Genomic DNA, 16,732 nt, shown 5'->3' with positions numbered 1-16,732 from the left:
TTTTTCTAGAAAGTTGTACATTTCTTCTAGGTTATCCAGTTTACTAGCATATAATTTTTCATAGTATTCTCTAATAATTCTTTGTATTTCTGTGGTGTCCGTCATGATTTTTCCTTTCTCATTTCTGATTCTGTTTATGTGTGTAGACTCTTTTTTTCCTTGTTAAGTCTGGCTAGGGGTTTATCTATTTTGTTAATTTTCTCAAAGTACCAGCTCTTGGTTTCATTAATTTTTTCTCTTGTTTTATTCTTCTCAATTTTATTTATTTCTTCTCTGATCTTTATTATGTCTCTTCTTCTACTGACTTTGGGCCTCATTTGTTCTTCTTTTTCCAGTTTCAATAATTGTGAATTTAGACTAATTCATTTGGGATTGTTCTTCCTTCTTTAAATAGGCCTGGATTGCTATATACTTTCCTCTTAGAAGTGCCATTGCTGCATCCCACAGAAGTGGGTGTTGTGCTGTTGTTTTCATCTGTCTCCATATATTGGTTGATCTCTGTTTTAATTTGGTCATTGATCCATTGATTATTTAGGAGCATGTTGTTAAGCCTCCATGTGTTTGTGGGCCTTTTTATTTTCTTTGTACAATTTATTTCTAGTTTTATACCTTTGTGATCTGAAAAGTTGGTTGGTACAATTTCAATCTTTTTGCCTTTGCTGAGGCCCTTTTTGTGGCCTAGAATGTGGTCTATTCTGGAAAATGTTCCATGTGCACTTGAGAAGAGTGTGTATCCTGCTGCTTTTGGGTGGAATGTTCTGTAGATGTCTGTTAGGTCTGTCTGTTCTAATGTATTGTATCATTATTTTTATATTATTTTAACACGCACTAATTTTGTGCCTGTTTATGTCGCTGGCATAGTTCTAATAGCTGGGGTTATAGCAGTGAACAGGACAAAGTCCCTATCTATATTTTAGTGGGAGATACATATATGTGTGTGTGTGTATGTGTATGTATGTGTGTGTAAGTATATATAAGTACATAATACATGGATCATGTATATATGTAAAATAAATACTATGACTTCACATATTGAGTAGTGAAGTTTTGGGGCAGGGAGAGAGAAAGGCTAGGAAATGATAGGAGGCCAGGGCCTCTCTGAGAAAGTGACATTTGAGGAGAGACTTAAAGGAGTAAACAATTCAGATATTCAAAGAAAGAACATTCCAGCCAAGAAAAGAGCAAATGCGGAAGCCCTGAGTCTGGAATGAGCTTTGTGTGTCTTTTTGGAGTAGAGTGTGCAAGGGCGAGAGTGATAGGAGATAAGACTGGAGAGGTTGGCTGAGCCAGATCATGTAGGCTGCGGCAAGGTAGTGAGATTTAATCCTAAGTGTTATGGACACATTGGAGAGTTTTAAGTAGAGGAGGGACATGATCTGATTTGCTGATTAAAGGTCATTGTAGGTGCTGAGTGAAGAACTGACTTGGCCAAGAATGGAAGCAAGTAGACTAGTTAGGAGGCATTGCAGTGCTCAGGAAGAAAGATGAGGATAGCCTAGGCTATCTCTCAAAAATGGAGGCAGTTAGCAATGGAGGAAGTAAGATGTGGTCTGATGTGGAATATGTTTTATAGGTAGAATTGATAGCACTTGCTGATGGCTGCTTGTCTGTGGGAGGTGTGAGGAAAGTTGAGGATTCAAGGATAACTCTTAGATTTTTGGCTTCAACAACTGAGTGAATGCTGGAGCCATTTACTGAGATGGAGAAGATTGTGAGCAGAGCTGGCTCCAGGGGAAAGGTGAGGACTTCAGTTTTGAACATAAGTTTCAGATGCCTGTTAGAGACCAAGTACAAATGTTAAATAGGTAGTTGTATACATGAGTCTGGAGTTTAAGGGAGAGGTCTGAGCGGGTGATAGGATTTTGGGAGTTCTTGGCATGTAAATGGATTTAAAGCCCTAAGCCTGGAAGAGAGCACTCATAAAGTGAGGGAGCTAAAGAGGACAAGGGAGTAAACCCTGATGCCACATCAGTTTAGAGACGTAGAAGATGTGGTAGGTCTACCAACTGGTACTGTAATCTGCAAAAATAGAGAGGAGAGAAGTAAGATAAAGAAAAATTAAAGAGGAATGTACCCTGTTCCCAGAAGATAATTTTTTTCATAATTATAAGCTGTAAGCCCCCATCTAGTCTATAATAAGTAAAGCACCATTATTATTTAAATGATAAGATATAATTCACACACACACACACACACAGTCATACAATCATAGCCATGTGAGGTGCTGAATGTATTAATTAGGTTGACTGTGGTCATAACTTCACAATGTACTCATAAAGTGAAAACGTCATGTACATCTCAAATATATACAATTTTTTATTTGTCAAGTATGTTGCAACAGCTGAAAAAATTTTTTTAATGATAGGGTATAAGTAATTTTCCTATCCTGCTGGCCCCTTGCTCCCCTCACACTTGATGTTCTTAGGATATTGATTTCTCAGCTTGTTCTGGAAATTTCTTCACAACTGTTTTATCACTAAAGATGACTTGTGTACTAAGTCTGTTGTCCAGGCCTCCTTTAGTATGCCTCTATTTAAGTGGGACATTCCTGTGGGCTGGAAGATTTGTTCAAAGATGTCTCTGTTTTCTTAAAGGCTCAAGATCATTATATTCCCTCCAATTCCTGATCCTGGCAAGATATTTAAAGAAATGTTTGGAGACCAGAATGATGATACCTTGGTAAGCACTGACTCCATGAGGTCCGAAGTTGTTCTGTTTTTGAGGCTATCAGATATTTAAAAATTTTTGTAAATATATATAACATAAAACTTGCCATTTCAAACCATTTTTAAATGTACTGAGAGTTCAATGGCGTTAAGTACATTTATGGTGTTGTGCAAACATCATCACTGTTTCAAGAATGTTTTCATTATCTCAGACTGAAACTGTGCCTATTAAACAGTAACTCTGCATTTCCCCAGCCCCTGGTAACCTCTGTTCTACTTTCTGTGTCTGAATTTGCCTATTCTCGGTACCTCATAGATGTAGAATCCCGTGATATTTGTTCTTTTGTGTCTGGCTTCTTTCCCTTGCATAGTATTTTCAAGGTTCATCCATGTTATAATATGTGCAGAGTTTCATTTCAAAATTGGTTATTTTAAAGTACATTTTATCTAAAAGAGTAAAGAGCTGATTTACAATGTTGTAGCTCAGGCTAAGCATTCCATTTAAGAAGTCCCCAGAATACTTTGCCCATCTCATCTCTGGGCTTGGTTCTGTCTGTGGGGTGGGGAACCTATTTGATCCAAACTTTCAGTGGAGGAGACTTCTTTATGAAACTAGCCAAATAGGCAGGCCTCTGACTCTTGGATAATTTTTAAAACTTGACTTGGGGAAATAGAAAGATAGGGTAAACAGTTGAAGTATATTTTGTTCATGCTATTGCTTAGAAAGCCAGCCCCTTAAAGACATGGAAATAGAGCAACCCCTACCCCACCTGTTGTAGTTAGTTTCCTATAGACTATCTTGCTAGAATTTGTGGTTGAAGACCTAAGGCCTTAGGGAAACAAAAGAGTTTGAGGTTTCTCTGATAAATACATTCACCCAAATAAAATTAAAAAGACAGTAACTGAAATAAATATCAATATTATTGTATATATATTAAATTAGTAATATCAGGCATAGGGCAGTTAATTTAGGGAAGTAGTACAGTATAGGAGATAATAGCCTGGGCTCTGGAGTCAGCTTGTCTGAATTCAAATCTCTGCTGTATCATTTACCATCTCTTTGACCTTAGGGCACTTCCTTAACCTCTCTATACCTCAGTTTTCTCACTGAGGTACCCAGTGAGATGTATTTAGATATACCCAGTGTGCTGTATTTAGAATTTTTCAATTTGGAATTTTAAGCAGGGCACACAGCCTACCAATTCATGTCAAGTGCTACTGTTCCCAATTCTCACTGTGGTTTCACACGTTGGCCTAACATGCCAGACCCCTGAAAGGTGTTTGAATATGCTACCTCTCTTAGCAGAATGAAGATTAGTCAAAGTGCCATGACACAAATGTCCAATGTCTATGAAAACATGTTTGGACTCACAAATATATATAACACATATAACCAAAGCAGTGTTAGCAAGGGAGGGGGAACTGACACTTTTCATGCACTGCTAGTGGGCCTGTAAAATGGTATATAGTTGACCCTTGAACAACGTAGGGAGTTAGGGGTGCCAACCCCCCATAAGTTGAAAATCTGTGTATAATTTTTGACTTCCCCAAAAGTTTAGTAATCTACTATTGATCAGAAGCCTTACCAATAACATAAACCATCAATTAACACATATTTTATATGCTGTGTATTATATACTGTATTCTTACAATAAAATAAGCTAGAGAAAAGAAAATGTTTTTTCAAATTGTCAGATTTCCAAATAATTTCCCAATGTAAATATTGAAAAAAAATTTGTATGCAGGTGGACTTATAAAGTTCAAACCCATGTTGTTATAGGGTCAACTGTATATTTTATCTGGAGGGTGACTTTATAAAATGTAACAACAATCTTTGACCTTTTAATTATACTTTTAGGACTCTATTTTAAGAAAATTATACTTTTAGGAATCTATTTTAATCCAACAGTGATACAAGGATATCAGTGCATCATTTGTTTCTGACATCAAAAATTAGAAAACAAAGAAACATCAGCAATCAATAAAAAAGGTTAGGTTTCCAAGCATTTATTGTCATAGCAAAATATGATTCAAGAGTAAGAAACATATCACAGATGTGTAGTATATTACAATCCTAATTTTTATTAAAATGCCTTAATATATACAAAGAACAATGAATGAAAATGGGTCAAAATGATAATCTCTGGGCAGAAGGACTGTGGATAATATTATCTTTTCTCTACTTTTCTGAAACTTCCAAATTGCCTATAATAAGCCTGTATTACTTCTATAATAAAAAGAAACCCTGTACAAGTCATTAAGGGAAAAGAGAATATTGTGGCCATCCGGATCTGAGAGATAATAGGGACTTGAACTTAGGTGGTAGCAGAGGAGATTGATGCAAGAGACATTATTAAAGGAAACTCAGTGCAACCTGGTGACTCTGTGTGGATACTGAAAGGTAGGGAGAGTAAAAAACAATTTCAAGGTCTCAAGCTTCAGTGATAGAGTGAGTGATGGTAACATTGACAGCAAAATCAGATCGATTATTTTTCATAGAGATGGGAAAATTGCTCTTTTTCAATTTGCTGTCTAGAGATAATATGTTGTACTGATGAGTCAGATAATTCTATAATTTAGTGAGGTGGGTACACTGACAAGATGGACCACTAAAAGCATAAGATGTTTTTGTTTGTGATGATTACAGAACATTAAATAAAATCAATGTTTAAAAGTATAATAAAAATGCCAGACCAGGGGTAAGGGTAATAGAATGAATTTTCATGTTTGTCTTTTAACCAAATGAATAACCCACTTTCTCTACATAGCAGCAAGCCTTACAAATTGAACTGCATATACGCAGAAAAACTAACCTTTTACTTCTAGAATCATTGAATTACAGTATGAACATGACCTTAGAGGTCATCTAACGAAGGAGATATTTACATGTCTAATTATTTATCTTTAATTATAAATTTTTCAAAACTGTATTCGAGCCCTATCCTCTCACTTCAGAGATGGGGACATTGGGGGCCACAGAGAAATTCCTCAAGGACTGTTCACCTAGAAAGGTAATTTCAGAATCTGAACTAGAAGTCATTGTAGCCCCAGGTTACCAACTTCTAATCCAAAGAAGTAATGCATGCCCCTTCCAAACATTTTTTTCACAAATAGTAGAAGAAAAATTTCTTCTAATAAATAGTGGTTCTTTAAAAAAAAAAAAAAAGCGTGTTTAGGTGTGGCCACAAATAAATCTCCTGTATAGTTTTCCTTAAGGTTTCTAGTGTTTTGACAATGTTTTGTTCATCACTATAGTAATATTTTGGCCAACAACATTTCTTCCTGTTGCTTTGCTGTTTGCCTTTTCTTTGTGGCTAATTGGGCTGCTGGCCATATTTGGGGGCCGGGGAGCTGTGCAGAGGGAATTGCTTCTCCTCTGTATCTGCATTTCTTTTTCATCCATAAAAAATGGTCTTTTCTTCCCCTACTTCTTGGAAATCAATTGTATTGTCACTGCTGTGCCAGTTTTGCATTCCTTGGAGTTGACTTCTAAATCCTGCTGATTTTTTTTTTTGGTATTTCAGTCTGTATCTTAGAAAACTGAGAATATGCTTTCCTACATAGCCAAAATAGCATGACCACACTTGAAAAATTTTAATTTCTTAGTATCATCTAATAGTCCATATTTAAATTTTTCCAACTGTCCAGTTGGCAGGAGACAGATAATGTCCAGTCGTCCTGCCATTAGTGAAGCTAAGATTGAGCACTGTATTTAAGATGATAACAAGTGTGGCCCCTTCTGCCATCTACTTACTATCCCCTTGCCACATGAAGACAGTCTGTGGGATGTTATGTTAGCTCCCTGTCAACTCTTCATAATGCTTTTTATGCCAGCTGGTATCCTTGCTTGAATCAATCATTTCATTAGGGGTTATGGAACGATGATTTTTTACCTCCGTCATTTAATTAACATTTATAAGCTGGCACTTTTCTATAAAGCACTACTTTTGGTCATCCACTAGACTCTTTGGTGGTTCTGGAATTCAGTTTTTACTGGAAAGGCAGGATACATGTTTAATTTTTAAAGTGAGGGGTTGGATTCATAGCCACCTCAAGTGGTACTAAGTTAGTCCCCTCCACACCACATTCAACTAGTTTTTTTTTTAAGATGCAGTGATTTTAAAACATGGGGATCTGCAACTCATATTGTACAATCTTCTATTGTGAATGTTGATCTGAAGAAGACAGAAGGTAATCAGGTGACTTGCATACAAAAGGCTCATGTTTTGCATGGTGCTTAGGTGCATGAAAGGCACTTCTATGGAAAATTCAGTGTGGCAAGTAACTAAATCTTGAAAGTACTCTTAAACTGAGACTTGTCCCATTATACTATGAAAGTTGTTTATTTCTTTATAAAAGCCTGTGTAGCACACTATATTTCTAGAATTAGATGACCTAACAACTAAAAGCCAGTTGTGTTAGCCTCCTAAACACTGATTTTTTCCATCTATGCTGTTTATCTTTGGCTATTATTCTATTGTTAATTGTCTTGTTTAAAAAATTGGTAGTATAAGAATTGAATTATGGCCTGGTAATTTTGTGAATTTTTTTTCTACAAGTAATTTAAAAATTAGACTGACACATAAAACACAAAATTGAGTAATAGGTCAGAATATTTGTTCTGTTTCTTACATGAACATATTTATAGAAGCAGTGCTCAGGATAGGGCCATGATGCTAATGATGAGTGAAAATGAGTAACCCAAGTTTTAGGAATAAAAAAAGGCAATTGAAAAAATTAACATATTCTTAGAAGCTATTTCTGCCACAGTGTTTACTTCATGGAAACAGATCGCTTTTTTCCTGTCCAACATAGCTAAGCACTGGGTCTAATGACCAGAAACCAAAGAAAGTGTAATGTTCGGGGTGTATTTTTAGAAGTTAAAATACTCTTTCTTTCTTTTTTTTCAGTTTTTTTTATTTTAATTTTATTTTGGTATCATTAATCTACAATTACATGAAGGACATTATGTTTACTAGGCTCCCCCCTTCACCAAGTCCCCCCCCCACATACCCCTTCACAGTCACTGTCCATCAACATAGTAAGATGCTGTAAAATCACTACTTGTCTTCTCTGTGTTGCACAGCCCTCCCAGTGCCCCCCACCCCACACTATACATGTTAATCGTAATGCCCCCTTTCTTTTTTCCCGCCCTTATCCCTCCCTTCCCACCCGTCCTCCCCAGTCCCTTTCCCTTTGGTAACTGTTAGTCCATTCTTGGGTTCTGTGCTTCTGCTGCTGTTTTGTTCCTTCAGTTTTCTTTTGTTCTTATACTCCACATATGAGTGAAATCATTTGGTACTTGTCTTTCTCCGCCTGGCTTATTTCATTGAGCATAATACCCTCTAGCTCCATCCATGTTGTTGCAAATGGTAGGATCTGTTTTTTTTCTTATAAAATACTCTTTCTTTTAAAAGCAATACATATTTATTGTAGAGATATGAGAAGTACAGGCAACCAAAAGAGAAAAATAAAATCTCTCCTAATCCTATCACCCAGATATAAGCATCTTTATTAGATTTGATGTGGACAGAATAGAGAAATCGAAATACTTTTATTGGTAAATGAAATATTAGTGACAGCAATAATAATAGTTTATACTTACTGAACTTTTGCTGTATGTCAGACACTTCTCTAGCACTGCCCTCATTACTTGGTCCCTAATATCTCCATTATATAGATGAAGAAAATAAGGTACCAGAGGGGTCATGTGTAATTGCTCAGTGTTACATTGCTAATACACAGCCAAGCCAAGATCCAAGTTTAACAGATGTCAGAGCTGAGACCTGAACTTAGGCATCCTGATTCTCCAGTCTACACCTTTGACCATTCATATTATATGTTTTAGTAAAATGCTCATATTTAATTTTTTTGAATTTAGCAGGTGAGAAAGAAACCAGTGGAAATAACAGAATTTCTGAACTTTTGACAAATTATAAAACAAACTTTAATTATCATTAAAAAAAGCAATTTTTCCATATGCTCTCCTCATTCTCTCCCCGTTGTTAAAGTTGTCCAGCATCTACACTGTCAGTGCATATAACCATTATGTACTATATAATGCATAGTATATATATTATAGTCTCCCTACAGCTCCCATTTAGACTTAATTCTGTAAGGGTATGTGTTTGATGCTTATTACCTGTATTTATGTTGGTGTCTCTCCAGTCATTTTGGTTATTTGAAGCTCTAAAAGTTTTCTCAGAGACAATTCATGGAACCAACATTTCCTGAATTATTCACACCTTGATGGAGTTTACTGAATTAATTATTGAAAGTCATTTTATTAGATATAAAAATCCATGGCTCGCATGTTCTAGCCTTAGGCATTTTAAATATGTCATCCATTTTCTTCTGGCATCAAATGTTGTCAAAGTCTGCTGACAATATAATTTTCTTTCTTACTAAAATACGTGGTCTATTTTGCCTCGTTGTCAAAAGACTTCTTTTCTTCAAAGTCCAGTAACATTACCAGAACATGTCTTGGTGGTGTTGGTCATTCTGGGTTTATTTTCTAAGGTACATGGTGTGCCTTTCAGTATATAGATTCAAATTTTAAAAAATTTTTTCAGTAAAAATTTCTTCACTTATAGGCTGTATTTTGTTCCCTTGTTTTCTTTGCCTGTCTTTTGTATTTGTTACATCCTTGAATAATTTTCATCTACCTTCATTTCTTTTTTATTAAAAAATCCTCCTTTTCATCTTCTGTTTCTCTTAAGATATTATCTATTTTGTTTATTTGCCCCTGTGTTCCTTCTAGCTTAGTCTTCATTTCTGAAATAATGATTTTCTTTTACTTCCAATTCTTTCCTGAGTCTTATCATGTCACTTCTGAGTTGTTCTTTTTCTGAATTTTTATATTACTCTATATCATGTACATTTTTCATATCATATAACATTTTCTTAATTTTAACTAGTTTTGAAATACTCAACTATAATTTTCATCTATATTTTTGTGGATGTATCTTTCTGGCATGTTTTAATTCTGTAAGGATATTATCCTATTGCTTATTTTTACATGAAATTAGCTTTCTCGAACTTTTAGAAAGAGGCTTGACTTGATTTAGGATATTTTTTTCCTAACCTCATGGCTATAGAATTCCATCTTCCATTGTTTTTGACTATTCAAAATTACAGTGAATTACTTTCTAAAATCTCTGCCAGTCTTGTTTGTGCCCTTGAGTTTTGTCTCTCTTGTCTGTCCCGGCTACTGTGGAGCCTGTCCCCACCAGTCGCTCCTGAGAGTAGGATTTCGCCCAGGACGGGGGCTTCGGTGGCTCCCAAGCTGTGCTGCAGACTCATTGCACTCAAACACTATTTGAATGTGCAAAGCCCTGCCAGTCTCTGTTGGTCATGAATTAGCTTGCTGAGGTTTGAGTGAGGTATTTAAGAGTTCTCAGATCTATCAGATGCCCTGCTGATTCCCTCTCCATACTCTTCCACAGCTGATAGCATTTTGCTCTTATAGCTAGCTCTGATTTGTCCCCACCCACTCATATTTCAGGGCTCATGAGGGAATCATTTTGATCTGGTTTTGTGGGAGATTGTGTCTGTCCTTTTGGTTTTGCTGCCCTACTTACCCTACTTTACCTTTCCTACTTGTATTTTTTATGGTGTCATTTGGGGAGATTCACAACTAGGCTGCCAACCACTGCTTTTCTCTCAGGATTGCCCTGTAGACTTCAGACCACAGATGAACTCCTGCCTGCCTCTTGCTTGCGTGTGTACAGCTTGCAAGCTTAGAATGATTTTTACACTTTTAAATAGTTGAAAAAATCTAAAGAAGAATACTATGTCATAGCACATGAAAATTACATGAAATTCAGATTTCAGTGTCCATGAATAGTTTTGTTGGAACATAACCATGCCTATTCATTTATATATTATCTATGGCAGTTTTCATGTGACAGTGGTAGAGTTGAGTTATTGTGACAGAGACTAGTTGGCCCTCAAAGCTGAAAATATACCATCTGGCCATTTACAGAAAAAGTGTGCCAACCCTGATCCTGTAATTCTCTTTTTAATGGCTAAATAGTATTCCATTGTGTGAATATATTATGTATTTAACCAAGTCCCTATTACTGCACATTTAGATGAATTCTAAATTTCATTATCATTGGCATCATTTTGCAGCTAATAAGAGCATACAGATTGTATTCTTTTCTTGGAATAAATCATTAGAAGTTAAGATTGCTGGATCAAAGGAGATTACTCATGTTTTAAATTCTTTGATATTGACAAATTGTTACCCACAAACCATATACAGGTTAAATATCTGTTAAAGATACTGGTTAAATAAGTTATAGTGCATTCATGTAATGAAATATTATTCAGAGGTTAAAAAAATAAGGTAGATCTATTTTACTAATGTATAAGAATATATCATCTATGCTGTAAAACACTCTGGTTACATGCATAGAGTATGATTCCTTCATATTAAGGATATAGGGGCGTTAGAATACATATACTTAAACTTTTCCCAAGAAGCTTAAGTTATACCAACTTACATACCTACCAGTAGTATGTCTGAGTAGTTGTTTGACCACACTTTTACCAGTGTGAATGTATCTTGTTTTTTATAAAATTCTTGCCAATTTGATACAGAGTAAAAGGGACATCTTGTTTCAACCTATATTTTTCTTATATATTCACTGGTTTAAATGAATTCTTCTATGAAATTCTCATTCATTCTCCATATTTCCCTGCCATTTTCATCTATTTGAAACTTGGTGGTTTGTAAATATCTGTTTATATATCAGTTATTACTCCTTTGATTTGTCATATATATTTGCCTTTGTATTATATACTTAGAGTAATTAATGGTATATGAAAGTTTTTTCTCCTGCAGTCAAAACTGCCTTTATTTTTTATGCATAGAAGGCCCTTTCCTACCTCAGTTTATATAATTGTTGCTCAATATATTTTTCTAGTACTTATTTTGGTTTTGTTTTTTTATGCTTAGGTCTTCAGTCCATAGAGAATTTATCCGTGTAGGCTATGAAGTAGGGCTTAACTTTATTTTTTAAATGCTTAGCCAGTTGTCTTAGTGCCATTTATTGAATAAGCCATTACTTCAAGGTTATATAATTTTTCCAGTGTGTTTTTTATTAGAAGTGTGAGCATGTCATATTTTTAAAAATCAGGTTTATTGATTTCATTTATATACAATAAAAATTTACTCTTTTTAAGTGTACAGTTAGAGGAGTTTTAGCAAGTATATGCAATTTTGTAGCCACCACTCCAGTCAAGATAAACATGTCCATCATCCCTGCAAAAGCTTCCTTGTGCCCCTTTGCACTCAACCCCTGTCCCCTGGCCCTATACCCTGGCAACCACTAATCTGCTTTCTGTCCCGAAAGTTTTGCCTCTTCCAGAATGTCACATAAATGGAATCATACAGTATATAGATTTTTGATTCTGGCTTCTTTCACTCAGCATAATGCATTTCAGAGACATCCATATTGTTGTATGTATTAGTAGTTCATTTTTTGTTTTTTTTTGTGATCATGTGAGGCATTTCCTATTACTACAAGATATTATTCACTTAAGTAATCAATCATTGTCAACAAATTAGAGGATGCAGAGAATGAAATTAGCAAAATGAACTATGGATGTAAAATTCATTTGAAATTCAATTTAGTGACAACATTAGCTTTCAGTTAGTTGGCCCAATTGTTTAAACATCTTCCTTTTGCAGTTTTTTTAAAATTAAAGTATCATTGATATACCATCTTATGTTGGTTTCAAATATGCAACAAATATGACCAGTGGTTTGACAGTTACCCATATTATTAAGCCCTCACCCCCTCTAGTGTGGCCACTATCAACATTGTAAGATGTTACAAAATCATTAACTGCATTCTCTGTGCTGTACTACTGTCCCCACATAGTTCATTTCTTTTCATTGCTGAGCAGTATTCCATGATCTGGCTGCACCACAGTTTATTTGACCATTCACTTGTTCAAGGACATTGCGGTTGTTTCCATCTTTTGCCTTTTATGAATAAAGTTACAACTTTTATAACTCTGTTGTTATATATTAGATATACTATAATATAATCATTCACATAGAGATCTTTGTGTGGACATGTTTTCATCTCTCTTGGATAAATATCTGGGAGTGGGATTTCTGGGTCATGCAATAAGTATATGTTTAATTCTATAAGAAACTGTCAGACTCTCTTCCATAGTGGCTGTACTATTTTACATTTTCACCAACAATATTTGAGAGATCCAGCACTGTTCATCTTCATCAGCTCTTGGAATAGTACTTTTAATTTTAGCCGTTCTAGGAATATCGGGGTTAAATAATTCATTTGGAATAATTTGAGTATTTTAAGCAGTCTTTTCCACCTCATCCCTCCATAGGCTTTGTAAGACTGGCTGCCCCTGACTTGCTCAGTCCATCTCCAATTGCACAACCTGAGATAGCTGAATAGTCATTGTTGCCATTGTTTGTTTTTCGTCTTTCCATTTCCTTCCCTAGACTTATAGAACCAGAAAACATCAGAGCAGAAAAGGAGCTTGGAAATAATCTAGTGCACGGATTGGCAAGCTTTTTCTGTAAAGAGCCAGACAGTAAATATTTTTGGCTTAGAAAGCCATTCGGTTTCTGTCACAGCATCTCAGCTCTGCTGTTGTAGAGTGAAAACAGCCATAGACACAATACAGAAACAAATGGGTGTAGCTATATTCCAGTAAAACTTTATTTATAAAAAGAGGTGGTTTGCTGGATTTGACCCTTAGACTGTAGTTTGCCTACACCTGCTTTAACAACCTAAATTTACACATGAGGATACTTAGCTTAGGTTTCATCCTTTCCCTTGACTTAGAGAAGGCAAAAACCAGGATATTGGCTTTCACCATAACAGAGACACTTAAATTGAGTTCAAAGTGACCTTACCTTATGTATAATGCCCTGTTCTAGCAAATAATGTTATATGAAGCTGTTAATATAGGGTCTTCCAAAGTTTTTACTGCACTAAGACTTCTTGGGACGTTTTATGTATTACTTAGATGCTAGTTGACTTTTGAGGCTGATTATATCTTTGGCAGTAGTCAAATTAGAGTAGTAAGAAAATAATGGTAGAAACAGTTGAAGTAAGAAAAGCATACCACCCTTTTATTCTCCTTAAAAAAGACTTTGTTTCCAATTTTGCAGATGTCCAAATTTGTTTATGTCTTGAGATAGCGATTAAATGTCATTTAACAATCCCATGCTTCCCCCCGCCACTTAATGTTAATTCCTGATTGTTTTGTTTCATTAACTGTTCAAACAGATGAAGATTTGTAGGTCAAAAAGGAAAACAACAGAAAAACACTCATGATTCCATAAACACAAACCTAAACATAAACATTGGCTGTGAGTACTCAGGGAAAGAATACTGTGTAGAAAAGTCATTGTGTATTTTTTCCCTCTCTTCCAGCACTGGAAGAAGTATGACATCTATGAGAAGCAAACCAAGGAAGAAACTGACTCTGTAGTGCTGATAGAAAACCTGAAGAGAGCCTCTCAGTGATGGGGATAATTTATTTTAACCTTCAATGTGACCTTGTGAAGATTCATCCCATTCCCCATTTGTTATCTGGGAACTTGTTAAATGAAAACTGAAACTACTGGACCATTTAAAAACAGCTCATAAGAGCCTTAGGTCTTTACATTGAGTCATGCATCAAAAAACTAAAAAGAAGGGGCCCTCTGGAGAAGAGAATGGAGTCATTCTTGTTGAATTATAAAAGCAGACATCCCTTGCAAAGGCTTCAAACTAGGAAACAAAGCAAAAAGTGTTGATGGCAGTAGAGTTAATCTTATCAAGGGTTGTGACAACTTCTTGAGTGATCTATGCCTGCTTTGTATTTTTTGGGTCAAACAATACCAACAAGTTTTATTGGGGGGAACTCATTTTGGGTGCAAATGCTATAATGCCAAACTTGAGTCACAGACAATGTCTAGCAAACAAAATTGATAAAACCTGTTGTTTGAGATGCTACCGAGTAATGTTTGTGGCTCTTAAAACTCTTGACAGTTGGGAATTGTCATCCCCTTTAATCATTTTCTTCTGCTTTGAAAGGCCCAGACATCATTGTTGCCCATGACGATGACAACTACAGGAGAGGCCAAGGCAGCTTCTTTACCAAGAACTTTCAAAGCCATTTCAGGCTTTTCAGGGTAGTGGAGGAAGAATGGCTTACTGGATATTACAACTTGAACCATGCAGTTTCTAATGATGTATTGTTTTTTCTTCACCTCTGCTACTCAGATGTTTACTATGTGTCCAGATCGTGCCAAGCCTCCAGGTATGAGGCATGGACTCTGTCAGAGTTTTGACAGTCTAGTTGGGACTCAGTTTATCCCCACCTGTCATTTTCAGACCTTTCAACTCCCCAGTTCATACACTGATTTCCCCTTTTGCATTCCCCCTCATTCCCTTCCTTGTAGCTTTCACCTTTCATTAGATATTAGAATATAAATCTGCTCAGAACACCTAGAGGAGCAGGGAATAATTTGCATCTTAGTTAAAGTGTGGGTAGACTGAGAAACAATGACTAATTCTTGCATATTTTACAACTTCTATATGATTCTGCATTTATTTGAAGGTTTTCAGCATTAACCATTTCTCTACATATTTTCTAAACAGGAGGTATTCACTTATTTGCTTGGAGGATAAAACAGCTGTGTCTTCTCCTTACTGCCACAAATGGTTATTAGTAGGTTTTGTGTCTCTCATTGATAGCCACCATCCAAGGCTCCAATATTTGCATTCTTTTTCTGCATATGTTAGGGTTCCATTCTCCCTCATCCCCATAGCATATACATATAGATATTCCCTCTGCTCCTCTGCTTCCTCCAAATGTAAAGACATATGGAAATGGGAAGTCCCCCTCACCCAGTTTCCCTCCTTATACACACAGAATCCAATTAATGGTAGAAATTTGACAACTTTATTTCACTAGTTCTCCAAACATTCACCCATTTGTGTTACTTTGCAATTCCTGCTCTTAGGGGAAGGGAAATCAGAGATCCCTGCTCTCCACAGATTTAGGCAAAAGTGGAACCTGCTTGCATTGTGGTGGAGGAGCACTGCACCCTGGCTTTTCCGAGGAAATTCGAGTTCATGGCAAGGGTCAATGTCAAGGTGTTTGCTCCCAGTGCTTTTATTTCTGAGGTCAGATTGAGGCCTGGAGATAGGCATAGTAGATGCCTTTGTTCTGCTGCTCTCTAGACAGGATAGTTGGTTTTCCTGTGTAGGAATGAGATTACTTCCTGGTGAGGTCTTGTATAATTCTGGGAAGCAAAACACTTTAAATGCCTCACTCAAAGCCATTTTTCCTGTTACCCTATTTCAATAGCATGGGTGGGGCAGGGATTTGCTATTCTGATTACCCAAGAACTACTTACTGATGCTGACTATCATGTAGCCTGGGAGTGGGGAAATTGTATTTTGTTTCCATCTCCCTCTATTAGCAGTAAAATAGTTGAGGGAAAAGGAGGCAGTGAATTATGGGAGCACCTATGGCTGTTTAATAATCACTGCAGAGTGACCCCAGGTCTTGGGAGCTCTTGGAGACCTTAATACATCAGTGGTATTCCCATCATCTGTAGGAAACTCATAGGTTCATTTATTATTTTACATCTAACCTGAATGGATTTTTTTCTCTCCACATACCTAAATAAGCCCACAGTAAGGATGGTCATTCTTACTCTTACATTGAAATATGTTGTATTTTCACCTGGGCACTGGAGGATACATGAAACAATGTCAACTTTCTTGGTAATGCTTTCAACTAGGGATCATTTTGGTTAACTTCTTATAGGAAAGCTTGAGTGAAATAAATATTAATTGTCTTTTGTATGTCACCCAAATGTTTTCCTTTGGTCTTATTTTGGGAAAAATGTTGTGAGGAGTGGGTGGAAGGAAAAATAGCAGTTAAAAGAATAAATGTGAAAAAATTCCACAATAGCTATTTTATCTTAAAATCATTTATCGTAAACTTCTCTGCTGTTCTCAGCATGCCTGCTTTCTGATAAGGGCATGCACTTAATTTAATATTAGTATGGCTTTTGC

The 16,732-nt window shown here is 36.0% G+C and overlaps 1 protein-coding gene across 2 annotated transcripts in view; it reads left to right on the top strand.

Annotated features, from left to right (window-relative positions):
* The window catches only part of IL13RA1 (interleukin 13 receptor subunit alpha 1), an 80,468-nt gene extending 63,944 nt beyond the window's left edge, over window positions 1-16,524 (top strand). For both annotated transcript variants that reach the window (XM_037021223.2, XM_037021222.2), the window contains exons 10-11: window positions 2,595-2,679; window positions 14,093-16,524. In XM_037021223.2, the coding sequence (XP_036877118.1) occupies window positions 2,595-2,679; window positions 14,093-14,185 (178 nt within the window). In that variant the 3' untranslated portion in view covers window positions 14,186-16,524. The remainder of the gene's footprint in view (window positions 1-2,594; window positions 2,680-14,092) is intronic.
* Window positions 16,525-16,732: the final 208 nt, after the last annotated feature.

This window comes from Manis javanica, chromosome X, assembly GCF_040802235.1.
Source record: "Manis javanica isolate MJ-LG chromosome X, MJ_LKY, whole genome shotgun sequence".
Taxonomy (NCBI): domain Eukaryota; kingdom Metazoa; phylum Chordata; class Mammalia; order Pholidota; family Manidae; genus Manis; species Manis javanica.
The sequence above is the reverse complement of the archived record's forward strand: the minus strand, read 5'-3'. Positions and strand labels throughout refer to the sequence as shown.